The 18,807-nt window shown below is 46.2% G+C and overlaps 1 protein-coding gene across 1 annotated transcript; it reads left to right on the top strand.

Moving 5' to 3' along the window:
• The first annotated feature begins 695 nt into the window (after positions 1 to 695).
• Positions 696 to 17,500, top strand: CFP (complement factor properdin). The gene is made up of 10 exons (XM_033173684.1): positions 696 to 794; positions 5,266 to 5,416; positions 6,900 to 7,072; positions 8,384 to 8,554; positions 9,690 to 9,887; positions 10,507 to 10,680; positions 12,212 to 12,406; positions 15,614 to 15,725; positions 16,717 to 16,856; positions 16,967 to 17,500. Exons 1-10 carry the CDS (start codon positions 716 to 718, stop codon positions 16,969 to 16,971), a joined length of 1,398 nt encoding a protein of 465 aa, XP_033029575.1. The 5' UTR covers positions 696 to 715; the 3' UTR covers positions 16,972 to 17,500.
• Positions 17,501 to 18,807: the final 1,307 nt, after the last annotated feature.

Here is an 18,807-nt window from a genome sequence, read left to right as displayed (position 1 = left end):
CCCCTTGCTTGCAGAGCCAGCAGCCCCTCACCCCTTGTGGAGTGTTCCCTCAGCCTCCTCTCCCCACAGGGGCCTGGGAAGCACCCCCTGGCCAGCCCCAGAGGCACCCTTTGCCTGGGGAGCTTGTAGCCAGGGCTGCTGCAACAAACAGCTGTGCAAGCCTTTGGGAGGCAGAGACAAGAGGGACAGAGGCCGATGTTGCCCACAGCAGCCCTGGCCACCATTCAAGGCACCCCAAGGAACTCTGGTTGAAAACTACTGGTCTATATGTTCCCACCTTACTTATATTGGTGCAAACTTGTGATCTCCTGGGGGTCTTTGCTTCATAGAATCACAGATTTGAAAGGGAACCCAAGGATCATCTAGTCTAACCCCCTGCCATGCAGGAATATGCCACTCTCTCACATTGGGTTTGAACCTGCCACCTTGGCATTATCAGCACCACACTCTAACACACGGAGCTATCCAGGCACCTCCTTCTGAGTGCTTTGTTGCTCTCCTTGGACTCCGTCCTCTTCAGCTGTAGGTATCTGATCAGGGTGCTGCCCCACCTATCAGGGCTGAGTCACTCCAAGGGAGTATTGCAGGAGGGGCTGGCCAGGGACTTCCCCTGCTCCAAACTTCCCCAATAGCTGGCCATGTCATCTTCTCTCTCTCTCTCTCTCTCTCTCTCTCTCTCTCTCTCTCTCCCTTTCACTCTGCTCCAGAGGCAGCCATGGTGATGGCTGGGGGGAAAGAGTTCCAGCTCCTGGTGGTGGTGTCTTGGTGGTTTGGGGTCCTGGAGGCTCCTGCAGGTAAAGGGGACAGGAATGTTTTGGTAATGAGTAACAATTGCAGGGGGGGGGGGGAATCTTGCTTCACTTTGCATTTAAAGGCTGACCTGCCTAATCTGCACTCTCTAAAACAATATGTGAATTGAAATGCAACCATCCTTTGAAATCTGGGATTCTGCAATTTTTGCAGGGCAGTTCTCCTGCCAAGTAATGTGCATATAACAGGGTGAACTGTGCAAAAAAATTGCATATATTTGTGAAAATAATATGCAAAATTCAGTGTATTAGGGGAAATTGTTTTGCAAGAATGTGTGCCTTAGGCAAAACTGCATACAATAATATCTATAAAAGTGACTGCTTGGAGATTTTTGAAGTGTTAACTGGTTTATAAATGCTTCAGAATAAAAATAAAATATTAGGATAAATATGCACCAACTTGATGATTAATTTTCATGAGGAATTTTAAAAAATCATTACAATCTGATGTGGAAGTATGGAGAACTGAATTCAAGGTTAGAAAAATGAGAAAATAGAGAAATTGAAATTGACAAATCCACCCACCCCTAGTAGTGAGGGAGAGTTGCCACCATTCTCTGGCAGGGCCTGTTCCTGTTCCTGTGCCTGCAAAGCAAGCAGAAATTAAGCCAAGAATGTCCTCCTGCGCACAGACTCCTCTGAGCTGCATTCAGGGGAAAGCTTGATGTCCTTAACTTTTGTGTACTGGTAGCTAAGTGACAATCCTGTTGTGTTTAGTTGCCACTTTTTATTTCCGCAGCAGCAGCAGCTGCACAGCAGGCAGGAATTCTGTGCACACAATCCTTTCCCCCATATATGTGACAGGGAATACTTTGCCTGTTGGATTTCTGCCTGTCCTGCAGATGTTAAGCCCAGGAACCTCACCATGGGAAAAGGGTGGCATATTTAGGCTGCATCTAGGGGTGCTTAGGAAGATTTCAGGCCCCTGCAAGCCACAGGTTTGGCTTAAACATTTCCATGCAACCTGAGATGGCAAAGGTAAATAGTGCGAAACCTGCCTATTATGTGACCAAAGTATCCCACGGGTATAGAACTTGCTTATCGCTCCTTACCAAATCTTCCCTTGGAAGGGCTTGGATTCTCATGTGGTTTCAGCAGAGACCTTCTGTTGTCCAGGAGGAGGACTGATGCAGAACAATCCCTTTATAACCTGAGGCATTTATTTATTTAAATAATAAATATGTTGCTGTTCACCAATATATAAATGGTACTTCAAAAATTAGAATAAAATACCCAAACCAAAATACAATGCAATGGATCCTTTCCCTCAACCCAACAGTTAGTTTTTAATGGCAATGCAGCTCAGTCTTCATTGGGCTTTTTTTGAGGGGGGGGGGCTTTCCCATAGTTATTTTCCCACTAAAGCTTTGTCATGTCATGCTTTGCCATGCATATTTTGGCTACATAAGCAGCACCACTCACCTCTGAACACCAATAACGGGGGGGGGGATGCAGCAAAACCATATGAAGCAAGGAATACTAGAACATAGGGAGCTGCCCTAATACTGGGTCAGATCCATTTAGATCAGTGTTGTCAAGAAGCAGGCTGGGTTTCAGGCACCTCCTCCTAGGAAATGCCAGGGAGCTTTTGCATGCCAGGCAGCTGTTCTGCCACTGAGCAATAGTCCTTCCTATGCAAAGATTATAGCTGATGGTTCTCAAGGGCCAACCCAAACAACAAAGGTTTTACCCATATTCTGAAAACCAGCAGGGAAGAGAGAGCTGGAACTTCCTGGAAGGGAATTCTTTCAGGATTTTGGACTGCTACAAGGAAGCCCTATCTGCTGGCGGTGCTATGGCAGCTTCTTGTTTAATTTGCAGCAAAGGGGATAGTTGAAAAAATTGCTCCATCCTTCATAGGGTTTCCAGGTTTCTTTCCTGGTAGAGCTTTGGTGAAGGTAATAACAGCTTCCCGGCAGGGAGCTGTTGAGTCAGAGAAACTTTTTCTGGCCTGAAGTGATGAGAAATGACAAGTGAGTCTTGTGGCTTCCTGATGTTTACTATGGCACAAATGGCCATGGGCAATTGGTAGTTTCGCCAGATGCATGCTAGCAAAACAGTTCACCTCATTAGGGTCTGCCCACCTGGCAGCTGCATGAAGCATTAACCTCACTTGGCAGATGTCTGTAAAGCAGTGTTAGAAACAGATTTATAAGCTAGGCACCAAATGGCTCCTTAAACCAAGGTTACAGTCGCCAAAATGCAGTGGTGGAGCTTCATGCTCTGGCACTGGGGGGCCGGAGAGCAGGTGGGGGCATGGCTGCCATGCGTCATGGGGGCGTGGCACGCCACCTATGGAGGCGTGGCACTCAGCGCCGGGGGGGGGGGGCAGCCGTGATGGCACCCCACAGGGATCACGGTGCCGGGGGCAGTGCACTCCCCCCGCACTCTTCTTCCTCCGCCAATGCCAAAATGGAACATCTTCTAGTTGCCATTTTGGGGCAAAACAGTTCTAAAGTCTTGTTTTCCAAATGTTGGACTGACTCTGATCGATTCTCAGTTAAACACCTGGCCCGTTCAGATGACAACCTTCAGCTAAGTTAAGAGCTTTGAGAACATAAAGAAGAAAAGTCACTTGCTCCAGGGACTGTCCACATATATATTTGCCTATTGTGACCTATTTTTCTTAATGGTGACATGGACCATTCATAACGTAGGGATATTCTTCACGACTGTGAGCAGGGCGGGGGGGGGGAGGGGATGAAGATGAGCTACTGCAATTCACTAGTCTATAACCCTGTTCACTGCTGCTGCTGCTGCTCAGCCTCGAATTTTGGTTCCTCGAATTCATTATGATTGTGCAGATAAAATATAACTGAAAGAATTCTACAGAATGTGGTATTAGTATGTGAAAACAGTCAAGAGCCAATGACTTAAGCAATTATGTGGGCTTCTACAATTTCCCCCTCCAACTGCAAGTGCTCAGGCTTTTAGGACCAGTTGGAGTGACATGGAGGAAGACATATGGTCCTTTGGATCCGCCACCATGTGTTTTCTTTTTTTATTATAAAAATAAAAAAATAAAAAAATCTCTAGTTAAATATTTATAATATTATTCTAAGGTGGAGGAAACTGGCAACCAGTTGCTGCTTTGGACTACAGAATGTGAGGGTGAGTGAGGTTGCTCTGGGCCAGGGCTGGCCGACCTTTCCTTCCTTCCTTCCTTCCTTCCTTCCTTCCTTCAGAGGAGGGCAACGAAAATGGTCAAAGGCCTGGAAACGATGCCTTATGAGGAACGGCTTAGGGAGCTGGGTATGTTTAGCCTGGAGAAGAGAAGGTTAGGGGGTGATATGATAGCCATGTTCAAATATAGAAAAGGATGTCATATAGAGGAGGGAGAAAGGTTGTTTTCTGCTGCTCCAGAGAAGCGGACACGGGGCAATGGATTCAAACTACAAGAAAGAAGATTCCACCTAAACATTAGGAAGAACTCCCTGACAGTAAGAGCTGTTCGACAGTGGAATTTGCTGCCAAGGAGTGTGGTGGAGTCTCCTTCTTTGGAGGTCTTTAAGCAGAGGCTTGACAGCCATCTGTCAGGAATGCTTTGATGGTGTTTCCTGCTTGGCAGGGGGTTGGACTGGATGGCCCTTGGGGTCTCTTCCAACTCTGATTCTATGATTCTAAATATAAAATCAACTGAAATAGCCTCTATGGATCTAAGACTTGTATGTACATATGTTGATTAACTGTCCGATGATAAGATCATTTTGGTGCAAGGTGAGGATATTTATAGCAAGATAAATTGTTATTTAGGGGAACTGAATTTAATTCTAAATTATATTCCAGAAATGTGGGAGATTTCAAGGGATAAAAAATATGGATTGCGGTGCTATATTAGAAGCAAAAAAAACTTGTTTTGATAAATTGGAAGAGCCACAAAAAAGATTCCATTGAGCACATGGATTGATTTAGATTTAGATTCCTTTATTACGGTCAACGACCAGCACAACATGGATTGATAATATGGACAGATTAGCTACATATGAACGAATTGCATGTTGACGCAAAATAAGAATGGATAAATATGAAGAAATCTGGAATGAATATTTAAGCGATAAGGCGGATTGTGGTGGGAAGTTGGGGGAGGAGAGAGAGGTGGGGAAATATTGCTTTAAAAGGTGCAGTCATAGGTGTATCAGTGTATTCAATTCTGAATTGTAAAATTGTGTTCTTATTGTTATTATGGCTTTTGTTGTTTGTGTCTTTTGCGGTTGATGTTTGTATAAAAAAAATGATTAAATAAATTTAAAAAAAAAAACTGTGTCAAAGCCAGAGATTTCTACGCTCACACCTCTGTCCGTTCGTCTTCCAGGCAAGTGGAAGGCGTCAAGGAGGGTGTGGCCTGAAGAGAGTCCCCAAGTCCACATAGGAAACTTACAGCACCCATTTGTGCTTAGGAGGGGGGTTGCTATCCTCCTGCTTGCAGCCTGCTCTCAGCTGGGTTTTCTCATTTCAGGAGCGCAAAACGTTTTCTGCTACGGGGCATTTGATGCGACTTCAGGGAAGTGCAATGACCTGCTGGGGGAAGGGGTTGCCCAGGACGACTGCTGCCTAAACCACCAATACGGCTTCCAGTTGGACAGGAATGGACCTTGCCAGGCCTGCCAGTGAGTGTCGCACGAGAATCCTATCACTAAGCACCGCACCCATGTTTCGCTCAGCACCTTCTCTAGCTCACCCAATCTCTCTTGCTGGAGATCCCCAAATACCTTCTGTGGCTACGAGCCACAATGGCACACTCTTCCTCCAAATAGCTGTTGCTCAGGATCACAAGTAGGGAGGATGCTGTTGTGCTCAGGACTTGCACCATATGCTCAAAGCACATTTACACACATGGATTTCCCCCCAAAGAATCACAGGAACTATAGTTTGCTAAGGGTGCTGAGAATTGCAGTTGTTGTATGAGGGGGTGAACTATATTTCCCAGGATTGTCTGGAAGAAGCCATGTGCTTTAAAAGTGCACCAAATTTGCTGTCAATGGATTGTGTATAAGTGGTTACAGCATGGAACTCGCTTCTTTTCTTTCTCCCACTCCAGCCGGGGCACCTGGCAAATGCCAAGGCCCATGGGCTCCGGAGGGCCAAACACTGGCCCCCTTAAAAGTATTTTTGGATGCTCAGCTGTTTCAGCCACCAACCTCATTATCCCCAATGGGACCCCCGCCCCCCACCCCAGACACTATGCCACGGGTTGGGCCTTAAAGCACAGGGGACAATTGAGTCCCTGGTGTGGCTGTAGCTGCCTTGCCTAGTACCAGGCCAGCTACACACAGACAACATTGGGGGGGGGGTCCCCCAGTAAAGGTATTGTCCTGCTGTGAAATTTGGAATGTTGGTTAATCAACCAGCATGACACCCCCCTGCTTTTTGTACAGCTTTTGTGACACCACAATTTGACAGTGATAGTGTGTGTGCTAATTTCAAACAAACACTTTGTTAGAGGCAAATATTTTCCCTGCAAGGATATGGCTTCCTTGTGAACAGAAAATCTAAGTAGGGTGCTGCCCTCATTGCTGTCTAACTAGTGCGTTGGGAATTAGCTCACCGTAGTACAAATTTGCACCTAGACTTTGTGAGTGCGCAGCTAAGGGAGGAATTCAGTATAGCCTTTTGCAGATTGCTCTGTCAGCACCAGCAAGCCTGCTGGCCTGAATCTCCCCTCTCCTTCCTGCTGCATGCTGTTTGGGAAGTTCCTCTGACCCTCCAGAGCCAATTTGGGGTAGCAGTGGTGGTGTGTATGGGGCAGGGGAGGGAGGAAAAGCTGGTGGAAGTCCTTCCAGAGGCTTCGGCTTCTGGGGCTTTCTGCAGGACACAGAGCTTCAACTCCATTTGCAGATATTTTTGGATGCAGTATTTTTTGGTATGGTTTGAAGAGAGAGCGGGAGAGAGGGTGTTTAAAGGGTGCTCCCCACTTAACGCAGTTTCACTGAAGTGCGTGGGGGCCCATGACATAACCCCCATGCAAGTGGGGAGTCGCTGTACTTTAATTCTGCCCTGGGCTATCTGTGGAATTTCCCTGGGGGATTTTTACGACTCCCCATAGCAGGGAGGACTTGTAACCTCCTCCTTTTCCTTTTTCTTTTCGCACAGGGCAGCTCAGTGGAGTGGCTGGTCCCCCTGGAGCCCCTGCTCTGTTTCCTGCAGGGAAGGCGTCCAACGGCGCAGCCGGACGTGTCATGGGCGTGACGGCCCGGCCGGCTTTTGTGAGGCCAGCACCCGCCAGTGGGAGATGCAGACCTGCAGCCTGATGGCCTGTTGCCCCAGTAAGCATCTTGGCTCTTTTCTCTTGAACTTGGGGTGTCACCTTGAAGTCCCCCAGGGTCCTTTAACTTGGGCTGAACACAGCTTCCTTTCAGCTACACAGTTTCTTGCTCAGATATACACTCTTGTTATCAGGTTGTTTTCCATTCCATCTGGTTTTTAAGAAGGTATGCTAAGATCTAGGGCCTGAGCTGACTGGTTTTCCTCTTTCCTCCTCATCCATTTCCCCCTTTTAGTTTGTCAGTCTTCGTCAGGGGCTGCCTTGCTCTTATTTATCTTCTGCCAGCTGCTCTGGGAGCCTTTTTGACTGAAGAGCAGGGTAAAAATGCTGTAAACAAATCATTAATATTTATAATTAAATCCACATGGAAACCAGTTGCTTCTCTTCCTTATCTGTAAAACCAAGGGTTTTTTGTTTGTCTTAACATTTTGTAGGGTCATACAGGGCCAGGTAAAATTTACACATAACTAGAATCCAGCCCACAAGTTGTGCATCTCCAACCTAAAATTTCAGTTCTCATATAGTGCAACCTTACACCTGTCTGCTCACAAGTGAGTTCTCTGTAACAGGCTCCCAAGTAAGTGTGTTAGTACAGGTGGGGAAACTGTGGCTCTCGAGATGGGGCTGGGCTCTCAGCTCCCATCGTCCTGACCCCTGGGCCTGCCAGCTGGATCTGTTCTGAGCCAACAACTGTCCAACAACATCTGGAAGACCCCCAGTTCCCCATCCCTGATATATGCAGTGGCAGAGCTTCATGCTTCGGCACCGGGGTGGGGGTGGGGGCGGGGGCAGAGAGCAGGCAGCGGCGTGGCTGACGTGTGTCCCGGGGGGCATGGCATGCGTCACGGGTGTGGTGCACCACAGGGGCTGGGGGCAGCCGCGCTGGCACCCCACCAGGATCGTGCTGTCGGGGGCGGTGCACTCCCCCCGCCCCCATCTTCCTCCGCCAGTGGATATATGGATCGCATCCTGATCACACCTCTAGCACACCTGTCTGTTTATATGACAACAATTTCCCATTAATGTGGATTCTTGTAACTGTTGAATTTCTCTCCCACCCACTTTAATTTGATTTAAATATATGAGCTGAATCTTCAGCTTTCAGCTTCGCTAATAGCTCCCACTTTCTGTCTTCTAAATATATCAGCTAACTGGAGAGCTGCTACCAGTCAGTCTGTGGACATCAGTGGGTTAGATGGGCCGGTGATCTGACTCACTATGAAGCAGCTTGCTTGGTTCCTAAGAGCATTTCTGCAGAAAAGCATGTCAAGGAAGCTATTCATGATTGATGCCGCCCCTTATCTCCTTGCAGGGGAGGGAGGCTGGTCAGCCTGGGCTGCCTGGAGTCCCTGCTCCGTGACTTGCCTCAGAGGGTTGCAGACAAGGAAGCGAACTTGCACCAATCCGACACCAGACTGTGGAGGGAGCTGCCTAGGAGACAGTGCGGAACAACAGCCCTGTGACACCAACCTGATCTGCCCAAGTAGGTCTTTGACAGCTGGAGAAATATTGGAAAATAAGAACTGGGTCAAAGGATGTCAGGAAGGGAAGGAAAATGGATGGAATGAGAGGTCAGAGGCATGAAATGGAGGAGGGAGCAAGGATGCACAGGAAGGTTGAATATGGATTGATCCAACTACATACTGTATATAGTGGATTATTGCCTTCCCCAGAGAGGTCACCTGGTGTCGTTTTTGTGGTCTTTCTGGTACCTTTTTGTTCACTAAGGTAAATAAAGCTTAAACTTGTGTTTCAAAACAAACCCTAGGGCTAGGCCTTCACAGTTTTAATATTGTTTTAAATAAAGCTTATGCTCACCATCTTTTAGGGAGAAATCCTATACACAATAAGCCAGCGTAAGTTAAGCTCATGTAAAGTACACCAGATCCAAATTCTGTTCAGGAGCAGGGCTACTACCAGCTGAGCTGGGGAAACAAGCCATCACAGATCCACTGGATCCTAACCACACTCATCATGGTAGATTTTTCTATAGGATCACTCTCTTAGTGGGGTTTTGAAATGAGCAGCAAATTCTTTAATTCTGCTTCTTCTAGGATTTTTTTTTGGTGGGTTTCTGTGTTTATTGACTTTTTGTTTCAATTATTGTATTTTGACTTTTTAAAAATACCGGATGCTTATTTTTATTTTGTAAGCTGCCAAAAGAATTTCACTGATAGGTAGCCATACAAAATGATCCAAGAAATGGTTATAGTGGGGTTTTTTTTAAAGGCTGTTTTACTTTTGGGGTAGTTTTTTTTAAACTGTGGTGCAGTACAAAAAAAATGAAAATGGTAGAATCAATCTTTCCTTCTGTCCATGAATGGCAGCATTTATGTATTAAAAAGTGTAAGTTCTTACACTCCTTTGCTCCGTTAAAAAGGCGATGGGAATGAATGGAGGAGAGGGAATCAGGGTGGGGGGTTGGGGTGCTGAATGCATGAAAAGAAATATGGCTGGAAGAGCTTCTCTGATGGAGAAGAGAGAGACAGGACAGACTGAGGTCTGGAGCAAGGATGGAGGGGAAACAGGTCTTGTTGAGGCGAGGTTTGCTTGCCCTCTTTCTGCACAGCCCATCCTGACACCCTTCATCTTCTGTGCTTGCTTCTCTTTTCATACAGCCCATGGAAACTGGGGCAACTGGGGCAACTGGGAGCCTTGCCCTGCCACCTGCGTTCCCGATGGCTCGGGGCCACAGCCCAGGCAGCAGCGCCAGCGTCAGTGTAACAGCCCCCCACCTTCCAGAGACCCCCCTGGAAACCCCTGTCCTGGAGCTGACCGAGATTACCGCTCCTGCAGCGGACTGCCCTTCTGTCCACGTAAGGAAAGAAAGCCGCCTCATTGACCCAGCCCTCCTCATGGAAGCAGCTTGCGGGTGATGGAGAGACAAGGGCCCCCCCCTTATGGATTTATTTACTGTGTACCTATTTATGCCAGTTCTATATCGCAAAGTGTATTTTAAAAATATCTCTTAGCGGTGTACAGATAACTAAAGCAACAACAATGCAAAGAACAGAAAATACTACAAAAGTACAGTTAACATATACAAATTAATGCATATGTGAATGTTAGATTCTTTGCCATCTCTGGCCGGCCGGATCGTGATCCTGAAAGGAAATGGCCAGAGAGACTGGCCTGTCCCAATGCTTTCCAAAGTGACAGACCTAGTTTATAGGCTGGGGATGGATGTTGCAGAAAGGACTCCTATAACCCTTGACCATTGTCCATGCTGACGGCTGGAGCTGCTGGGAGTCCAAGAACCTCTCAGCGACCACAGTTTTCCCAGTCCTGCTGCAGGGAGTTTCCAAATGAATTTCTGTTGTGTCTCCTGGACAATGTAGTTCCACACTTTATGGGCCACAGTGATGCCCGTTTGGAGCTTGTGCTTGTCTGAGCAAGTCCGGCTGGAGGTCCAGAGTTCTTTGTGTTGCCCCACAGAGGACGGCGGCTGGGGCAGCTGGAAGCCCATTGGCTCTTGCTCGGTGACCTGCGGGGTTGGCCGAACGGTGAAGAAGCGTCTGTGTGACAGTCCTGCGCCAAAGCATGGAGGGAAGTTCTGCCCTGGTCCAGACACCCACACCGATACCTGTAACACCAGGATGCCCTGCCCAGGTAATGGGGAAGGAAGGAGGTGTGGCAGGGGCAGCTCTTGTGGGAGGGAATCTAGAGCCAGACCACCAAGCTTGCCCGCTCGCTTGCCCTTGCCTGGCTGCTTCCATTTCCTCCAGCCCTCCAATGCCCACTGTCATCTGCGGCCCTCCTGCTAACACTTTCTGGCTTTCTTCTGTTGGTGAATATTGCCCCTTCTTCAGAAGGCTTGTATCCCTTACGGTGTGAAATTCAGGAATCAAGAGGTGAAGGGGAGCCCCCACATATTCCCAAACTAGCCAGAAGAACTAAATGGAACCTCCATGTACAGAGGCCGTATATCTTTGAATTAGGTGCTTTGGGATTGTTGCCAGATCCCAGAAAAACTCTGGCAACTCTGAGCTGTCACATGTTGAGGAGACTGTGGAGGTCTGTCTATCTCTCAGGGCTTTTGCAAGGCTTCTTCTGTGAGTTATTCGGTTTCCCTTTAAAAAGACACCAAGCAAATACTCTGCTTAGCTGCTTGCTAAGAGGTCAACCTGCTCCTGCCTGCTGACCAATGAGTGTGTGTGAGGCCTGGTCAGCTCCAGGTTTGAGGGGGTCTCCTTATCTCCCTTGCCCTGCCTCGTGGCTACGTCTGGGAACTGCCATGTAAATTTCCTACCATGCCCTGAAGTGACACTATTTCGGGGATATATATGGCAGGAAGCGAACATGTTTTTCAAAAGTGGGGTCAGGGCAGCCAACATGGGGGGCTCCTGCTGGGGTGCTGCAGATGGATGCTCCATGCTGACTCTGGGCCTGGTACATTTCGCAGACATCTGGATAGCTGGAACTTACCTTTTATTTAATTAAAATCTTAATAGAATATATTAACACGGGTATCATGAAAAGTTTCATGCCATGGGAACTTCCTGCTTTGCTGGGACTTCCTGCTTGCGGGTTGTGGTCATGTAATGTTTCTGACTTTAGGCTATATTTTTGTAACTTGCTAAAATCTTTTTATAATTTGAACAATCAATGCTTTATAAGTTAGTTTTAAAGCTCAGTTGGTAATTTGGGGTGGAGGTACACACTTAACAACTACATATATGGATGTGTGTGAAACAACGTGTAATTTCTTTGATTCGTACCCCTAGGAAATAATTTATATTTAATTGTAACCCTAGTACCAAGGGCTGCTCCAAGTTACAGTATCCCCTCCCCATGAATCTGCTTGACACCAAGGTAGACAACTTCAGGCCTTGGGGCCAAATGTGGCTCCCCAGACTTCTCTATCTGGCCCCTGGAATGCTCCGGCTGCACCCCACATAGCTCCTGCTCTGGCCAGAACATGCCCCTTTTTCTGTTCTCTCCTGTAGCGATTTTTGCCTGGCTGTGTCCTTGAACTGGGATGGTGACCCTCATTTGCCTAGATGGGGTGCGTGTGTCTGACTACGGTGGTGGGTGGCCCTCAAGTCCCATCCCTGGACTATGGGGCTGGCTGACCTTGCCCACCATCGAGGTTGCCTGGCATTCTTCTTGACCCTCCTCCTTCTCCCGCAATGCCACACAGTGGACGGGCGCTGGAAGGAGTGGTCCGAATGGAGTGACTGCGAGAACAAAGGCACCAATATCAGGATCGCCTGCGATGAGCTGACTGGACTTCAGAAGAGAACCAGGACATGCATTGGACGAGCACATGAGGGCAAGCGCTGTGTGGGGCAAACCATCGATATCAGAAGCTGCTACAATGTCCAGTCATGCTTCTGTGAGTATTGGGGATAAAAAGACAGTCATGCTTCTGTGAGTATTGGGGATAAAAAGAGGTGGAAGGAGCGGCCCTGCCCAAGAATTTATGAAAGGCTAAGCTTCAGAAATGCCACTTATGGGCGAGCCTGGATGATGGGAGGCTGCTAGGAGCCCTAGATAATCTGAGTTTACTTTTTGTCTTCCCCTCCTCCCACCTTCCCCACCCACAATGTGATGGCCATTTCTTGGGTGGCTTTTTTAAAAGAAAGGAAGGAAGGAAGGAAGGAAGGAAGGAAGGAAGGAAGGAAGGAAGGAAAGAAAGAAAGAAAGAATTAGGCACTTGTTTTGAGTATAGGTCACTCAGTTAAAAACTAGCCAGGATATCTAAATGGAACCTCCATATGAAAGAAGCAGTATTTATTTGAATAAAATGCCATAGGGGTGTTGCTACATCCCCAAAGACTCTGGCCCATAACACACATATGCTAAAACCAGCATGTGCTGATGTATAGATGTGCACAGATGTGAACGTTGAGGGAAAGCGGCGTTACAGTATATAAAAAAGAGGGTTTTCAATTCAGGTGGAAGGGAGGAAAGTGCCAAACACCTGGGGCTCCGGCCTCCTGGACAATACTCCTGAGGTGCTGGGTGGTGAATAAGAGGCTGGCTGAGTCCTGCTTCTGAGAGCCCAACGGCTCCTCCACTGGAAGCAGAATGCTGGGCATAGATGGTGCAATCTAATAAGGCCATTCATGGTTCCTCTATCATGTGGATTTTTAAAAACAACAACAACAACATTCTACTTTCTGATATCTCTTTCCCTTTTTAAAATAAATTTTGATTGGATTTTACATTTTTATCACATTGCCACATATCAATTCATCAAAATCAACAAAATACATTTCCCCCCGACTTCCCTCAACATCCTTTTCTAGTCGTCGTCCCCAATTAAACCCTGCCTGCTTTCAAATATTGTACATGATATCTCCATATTGATAATTATTATTTCTGTTCAAAATTGAAAATGTTTACTCATTAGATCATTACATTGTTTCTGTAAGTACAACATGAAAAGTTCCCAATCTTTCTAAAATTCTCTATTGTCTTTATCTCTGAGTCTTTCTGTTTACTTCACCATTTCAGCATATTCCATTAATTTTTGTAGCCATTCTTCCTTAGTTGGTATTTCTTCACTTTTCCATCTTTGGGCTAATAACACCCTAGCCGCAGTTGTTGTATACATAAAGTGTTTTTTCTTTTCTCTTGGTAAATCTTAACCTGTAATACCTAATAAAAAAGCTTCTGGTCTTTTAATAAAAGTCAATTTAAACATTTTCTTAATTTCATTATAAATCATATCCCAATACTTCTTAATCAGTTTGCAATTCTGCCACATGTGAAAAAGGTGCCTTCCTTTTCTTTACATTTCCAACACTTATTTGAACCTGTTTATACATTTTTGCTATTTTTTTCTGGTGTAATATACCATCTATACATCATTTTCATATACAGTACAGGTAATTCTCTTTTATTAAAATACAATCAGTAAATTTAAATTTACTCTCCATAATTTTCCCCATTCTTCCATTTGTATATTGTGTCCTATATCTTGCGCCCATTTAATCATTGCACTTTTTACCTCTTCATCCTTTGTTTCCCATTCTAATAGTACAGTAAATTATGTTTTCTTCAACAATTTGGTATTATCTTCTATAATTTCTCTTTGGAAACTTGAAATACTCAAGCTAAAACCTTTTAAAATCTTCTTTAAATACATCATTTAATTGACGATATTGCAGCCAATCATACACATATTCTTTAATCTTCTCATATTATTTCAGTATTAACTTCCCTTCCTTTTCAATAGAAAATAGCACACCTCTGTATGTAGGCCATATTTTCTCCCAATTTATTTTTTGATTGAAATTACTTCTGCAGGGGAGACCCACCATGGGGTCTTTTGTTCTAATAGTTCTTTATGTTTTTCCCATGCCCTTAAAATCATATAATTATATGATTATAAAACGCTTTATGTATTCTCCCTTTGTTGTACCACAAATACGCATGCCAACCAAATCTATTGTTGTCCCCTTCCAAATCTAATAAATCTGTGTTTTCTAATTTTATCCAGTCCCGGATCCAAGTTTTATCCAATCCCAGATCTCCAACCTAAAATTTCAGTTCTCATATTGTGCAACCTTACACCTGTCTGCTCACAATGAGTTCTCTGTAACAGACTCCCATCTGTTAGGCCAGGGGTTGGCAAGGTTTACCGGCCATGGGCTGGATCACTCCCACAGAGATCGTTCGTGGGCTGGACTGGCACAGCGCGGTGCCAGAAATCGCGTCTACGCATGTCCGCGGCACCGGAAATTGCTTCTGCGCATGCCCAGACACCTGCACAGAAGCAATTTTTGGTATCTGGACATGCACAGGCGTGATTTCCAGTATCTGCGCATGCGCAGGTGCAATTTCCGGTACCACTCGGTTTAGCGCAGCGCACGGGGGACTCACCGAGCACGTAGCTCCGTTCAGAGGCGGCTCGTGGGCCGGTAAAACGGTCTTTGTGGGCCGCCTCTGGTCCATGGGCCACAGGTTGCCGACCCCTGTGTTAGGCCTTTTGGTTAAGATCAAGTGTAGTATCTGATATCTCTTTCCAAACAGATGCAGCCCTCGAGGCACGATGGCAGAGGGTAGGTGAGCCAGCCACGTCTCCCTACCTGATCACCGCCCCTTGCTTTTGAATGCCTGGCCCAAAGCCACCCAGTGTGCTTCAGGTTGAGCACGGCTTTGAACCCATGGCTGCATCTACACAACTATAAGAAATGCTCTGATTTTTTTTGAAAAACTCATAATGGAAAATTTCATAGTTTTGATTCCAGCTCTACAGCACCCTCTGGTATTACATGTTATAATGCATTTATAATGTTTTATTTTTACCAATGTAGCTGAGTCCCATGTCTTTCCGGTCCTTTTCTGAGGCTCTCACTGCCATGCCCCACTGGTTCTTCAGATACTGTACTTGTCATATTGACACCATATTGATTTAACAGTTGGAATGCTTTCCCCCAGAGCATCCTGGGAGCTGTAGTTTGTTAAGGGTTCTGATAGCTGTTGGGAGAACCCTCACAGAGCTACAGTTCCCTGAATGGTAGTTGTTCAGTAGGCAGAGGTGGAACCAAGGGGATGCCAAGCCTGTGGGTCTGATTTGTGTGGCTTCTCTCAGTGAAAGGAGCCTGGACAGAATGGAGCCCATGGGGCCTCTGCAACCCGCCGTGTGGGGAGAAGCCCATGAAATCTCGCAAGAGGGAGTGCAAAGCCATCTACCCCCCTTACCCGTGAGTATGAAATGAGGGAAGGGCAGTGTGCGTGTGTGTGTGAGAGAGAGCTGAGTTGAGAGAGAGAGAAATAGGGAGTTGTTTCATTTTTGAAGGGCAAGCCTGCGAAACCACTTTCTGACTTGCTTAGCTGGCCAGCTGCAGCTGGTGCAGAATTCATGTATTTATCTGACAAGAGTTAATAGGCAAAAACTGCTTGGCAGTTTGCACAAAACAATATTGAATGTTCACTAATAATAGTGATAAAAATCACACATGGAAAACAAATGGGCATACAATTTATCAAAATAAATAAAATCAGATTGGAAACAAATAGGCTGTTGTGAGTTTGAGCCGGGAGGGGCTAGGCGGTATGATGACTGAGTCCCTTCTAATTCCTGGGGTCCTGGATCCAGCAAAGGTTAAAATCCAACGGAGGATTCCATTGTTGGATTATCCAGGAAAGGGCCCTAGTTACCCCCTAAGTCTGGCCCTGAATATAAAGACACCTGAGCCTTTCGCTGTCACATGCAAAACCGGTACAAAAGGTAGCCAGCAACAATATGTGGGGTGCTCTGAGCTGGAATCCAGTGGGGTGAAGTCATGGCTTGGTAACTGTAGTGTGCTAAGGGGGCTGAGAGTTGTTGGGAGACCCCTATTCCCCCCACAGAACTGCAGTTCCCAGAACAGTTCTGGGACAGTCAATTGGTCTTCCCGGGGACTCCGGGAGTTGCAGCTCTGTGAGGGGAATGGGGTAGGGTCTCCTACAAGCTCTCCTTAAAAAACTACAACTCCCAGAATTCTTTGGGGGATACCATGACTGTTTATAGTGGTTTGGCACAGCACCCACCCACCCACCCACCCTGTGTTGGAGGTGGGGGAAGACATATCCTGCTGGAGTTGCTGTGTTGTTATTGTCCCAGAGAAGCCAGTTTGGAGGAACAGGGTAGGGGAGTGTGTTCTCCAAAGCCAAGCAGCCCCTTCATTGTGATCCTTTCTCTCTGGCTTGCAGAATGACAGTGGAAGGAGAGAACGGGAAGATACAGAACGTCAGCTTCTGGGGGCGCCCAAGACCCAACTGCCAGCCGCTGGATGGACAGAGGCTGGTGGTGGAGGAGCAAGAACCATGCCAAAATGTGCCGCCCTGTGAAGGTGAGGTGGTGGTGATCTTCTGGGGAGGAGAAAACAGTGGGGGAGCCCAGCAATTTCCCCTGGATTTAACCACATCTCTCTCTCTCTCTCCCCCCCCCCCCCGCCCCCAGACTGATTTTGAAGAAACTGTGGATTTCAGTGCTGGAGATTACCAGGAGCCAGTGAATGTCAGCTTCCTTTCATCTTTGCAACCCCCAGTAGTTGCTTCCTCTTTTTGAAATGGTGACCTTGAGAAATGAGGAATAATCAGTACCATAGGTTGTGTTTTTTTCTTATATGTCAACACACTGTGTAATGTGGATATTAATTCATATAAGCTTTCCCCCATTTTGTAAGCATTTTTTTCATTTTCACATAGATATATTTCATTGTATGCTTGTTGGTTGTTGTTTTATATATGATGGTTATTTTTGAAATAAAAAAAAATGTTTAGCATATCAAGCCAGTGTGTGTCCTAGGTGGGAGATTTTAATCACATTAGGGATTCTGCTGTTTTCATTTACTGTAAAAACAACCACTACTCTGCATCTGGGTGTTTTAGGCTGTTTGTTGAGAGCTCTGTTTGCAGACAGTTGAATATGGTGTAAAAGTATGTGCCTCCTAGTGGTGCAGCAATAAAACTGCTCACACATTTGCAAAGCTAAGCAGGGTCCCGTTTGGTTTCAAATGGGATGGGAGACAATGTGTTGAGATTCCTGCATTGCAAGGGGTTGGACTTCCAACTCTACAATTCTATGATTCTATGTAGATTTGCTGAAAAATAGCATCTTTGACAATATGCTAAAAAATTAGTAACAATGATAGGAGCTTTGTAAAAATAGACAGTAACCTCTCTAGCTGTTTGCTTGCCTGCTGTGTTGTCCTGGAGTGCTCTTAAAGGTTGTAAGTGTTCCAGAGTGAAAAGCATTTACTGGGCTGGGCTGTGTGCTGAGGTTGCAGAGGTAACAGTAGGGCAATACATTCCATTGTAGTGATTAGTTGAGTAGGAAGGGATGTCCTGGTAGACAATCATCTATTTGAGTCGTTGCATCTGGGCTCATCTAACATGCATATCCCTGACACAATAAAGTGGAGACCTCTGGGTTTTGCGTCAGTCTCTGTTAGGCCTCTGAGTATATATCAACTTGAATTCAGGGCTTGTTTTCCCCATGGTAATGGCACAGGCTTAACAGGACTAAAACATTAGGTTGAATTTAGGGCAGAATTGGCAACAGTTACTTCTATAAAGTGAATGGAGATCCAACGCTGGTTACCAAACCTGAGGCCAAAAAAACCAAAAGCACCACAAGCAGAAATCTTACTGCACACACAAGACACAGTTCAACGCTACTTTATTGACACTCATGAATTAGAGAAATATAAAATGATGTGTTTTTTAAAATGGCTGTCCTCCACTTTCAGGGCTGAGTCCCACTTAGGAAAGGTTCCATATTTTGTCTTAGGTTTGGTTCCTCGGTCAGAGGCTACTTGTGACTCTTGGATCCTCCTATGAGTGCTGGATCGGGCACTATTTCTTCTTTTCTTGTACTTTCTTGGAATTTATCTGCTTGTTTGCACTGGGGAAACCAAGGTGGGAAGTTTCTAGCCATCACCTGCTGGCTGCACATCACCTGGACTCCTGGAGTGTATGAGGTTTTCAGACTTTCCGTTCTCAGTTCCAGTTGCAGTCACTGTGCAAAGCAAGAACCTCTTTCAGCCCCCCTTCCCATTTTACTGCAGAGCGGCATCACGCATGTAGATAACCGTAGGCTGGAATTTTAGGCTTTGTCTACATCATCCTTATGGAACCCGGGTCACTACAGGGCTCTTGCCTTCACACCTGCTCCATCTTCACTTCCCAGGAGCACCTTGCCCAGCTTCCGCTGAAAACAAAATGGGACTGGAATGGACCCTCCGTGGTGTCTGACCGGGCAAGAGCAATTCTTGTGTTAAAGGACCATTGGAACCAGCG

Source organism: Lacerta agilis, chromosome 16 (assembly GCF_009819535.1).
Source record: "Lacerta agilis isolate rLacAgi1 chromosome 16, rLacAgi1.pri, whole genome shotgun sequence".
Lineage (NCBI taxonomy): Eukaryota > Metazoa > Chordata > Lepidosauria > Squamata > Lacertidae > Lacerta > Lacerta agilis.
Note: the sequence above shows the minus strand (reverse complement) of the source record. Positions and strands in the feature narration are given on the sequence as shown.

Bases quoted from the DNA above. Each gene is read 5' to 3' on its own strand.
- CFP (XM_033173684.1), top strand. From the start codon at position 716: ATGGTGATGGCTGGGGGGAAAGAGTTCCAGCTCCTGGTGGTGGTGTCT. The intron at 12,407-15,613 runs GTGAGTATTGGG...GGCTTCTCTCAG, and splicing joins CAATGTCCAGTCATGCTTCT to TGAAAGGAGCCTGGACAGAA. The intron at 15,726-16,716 runs GTGAGTATGAAA...TCTGGCTTGCAG, and splicing joins GCCATCTACCCCCCTTACCC to AATGACAGTGGAAGGAGAGA.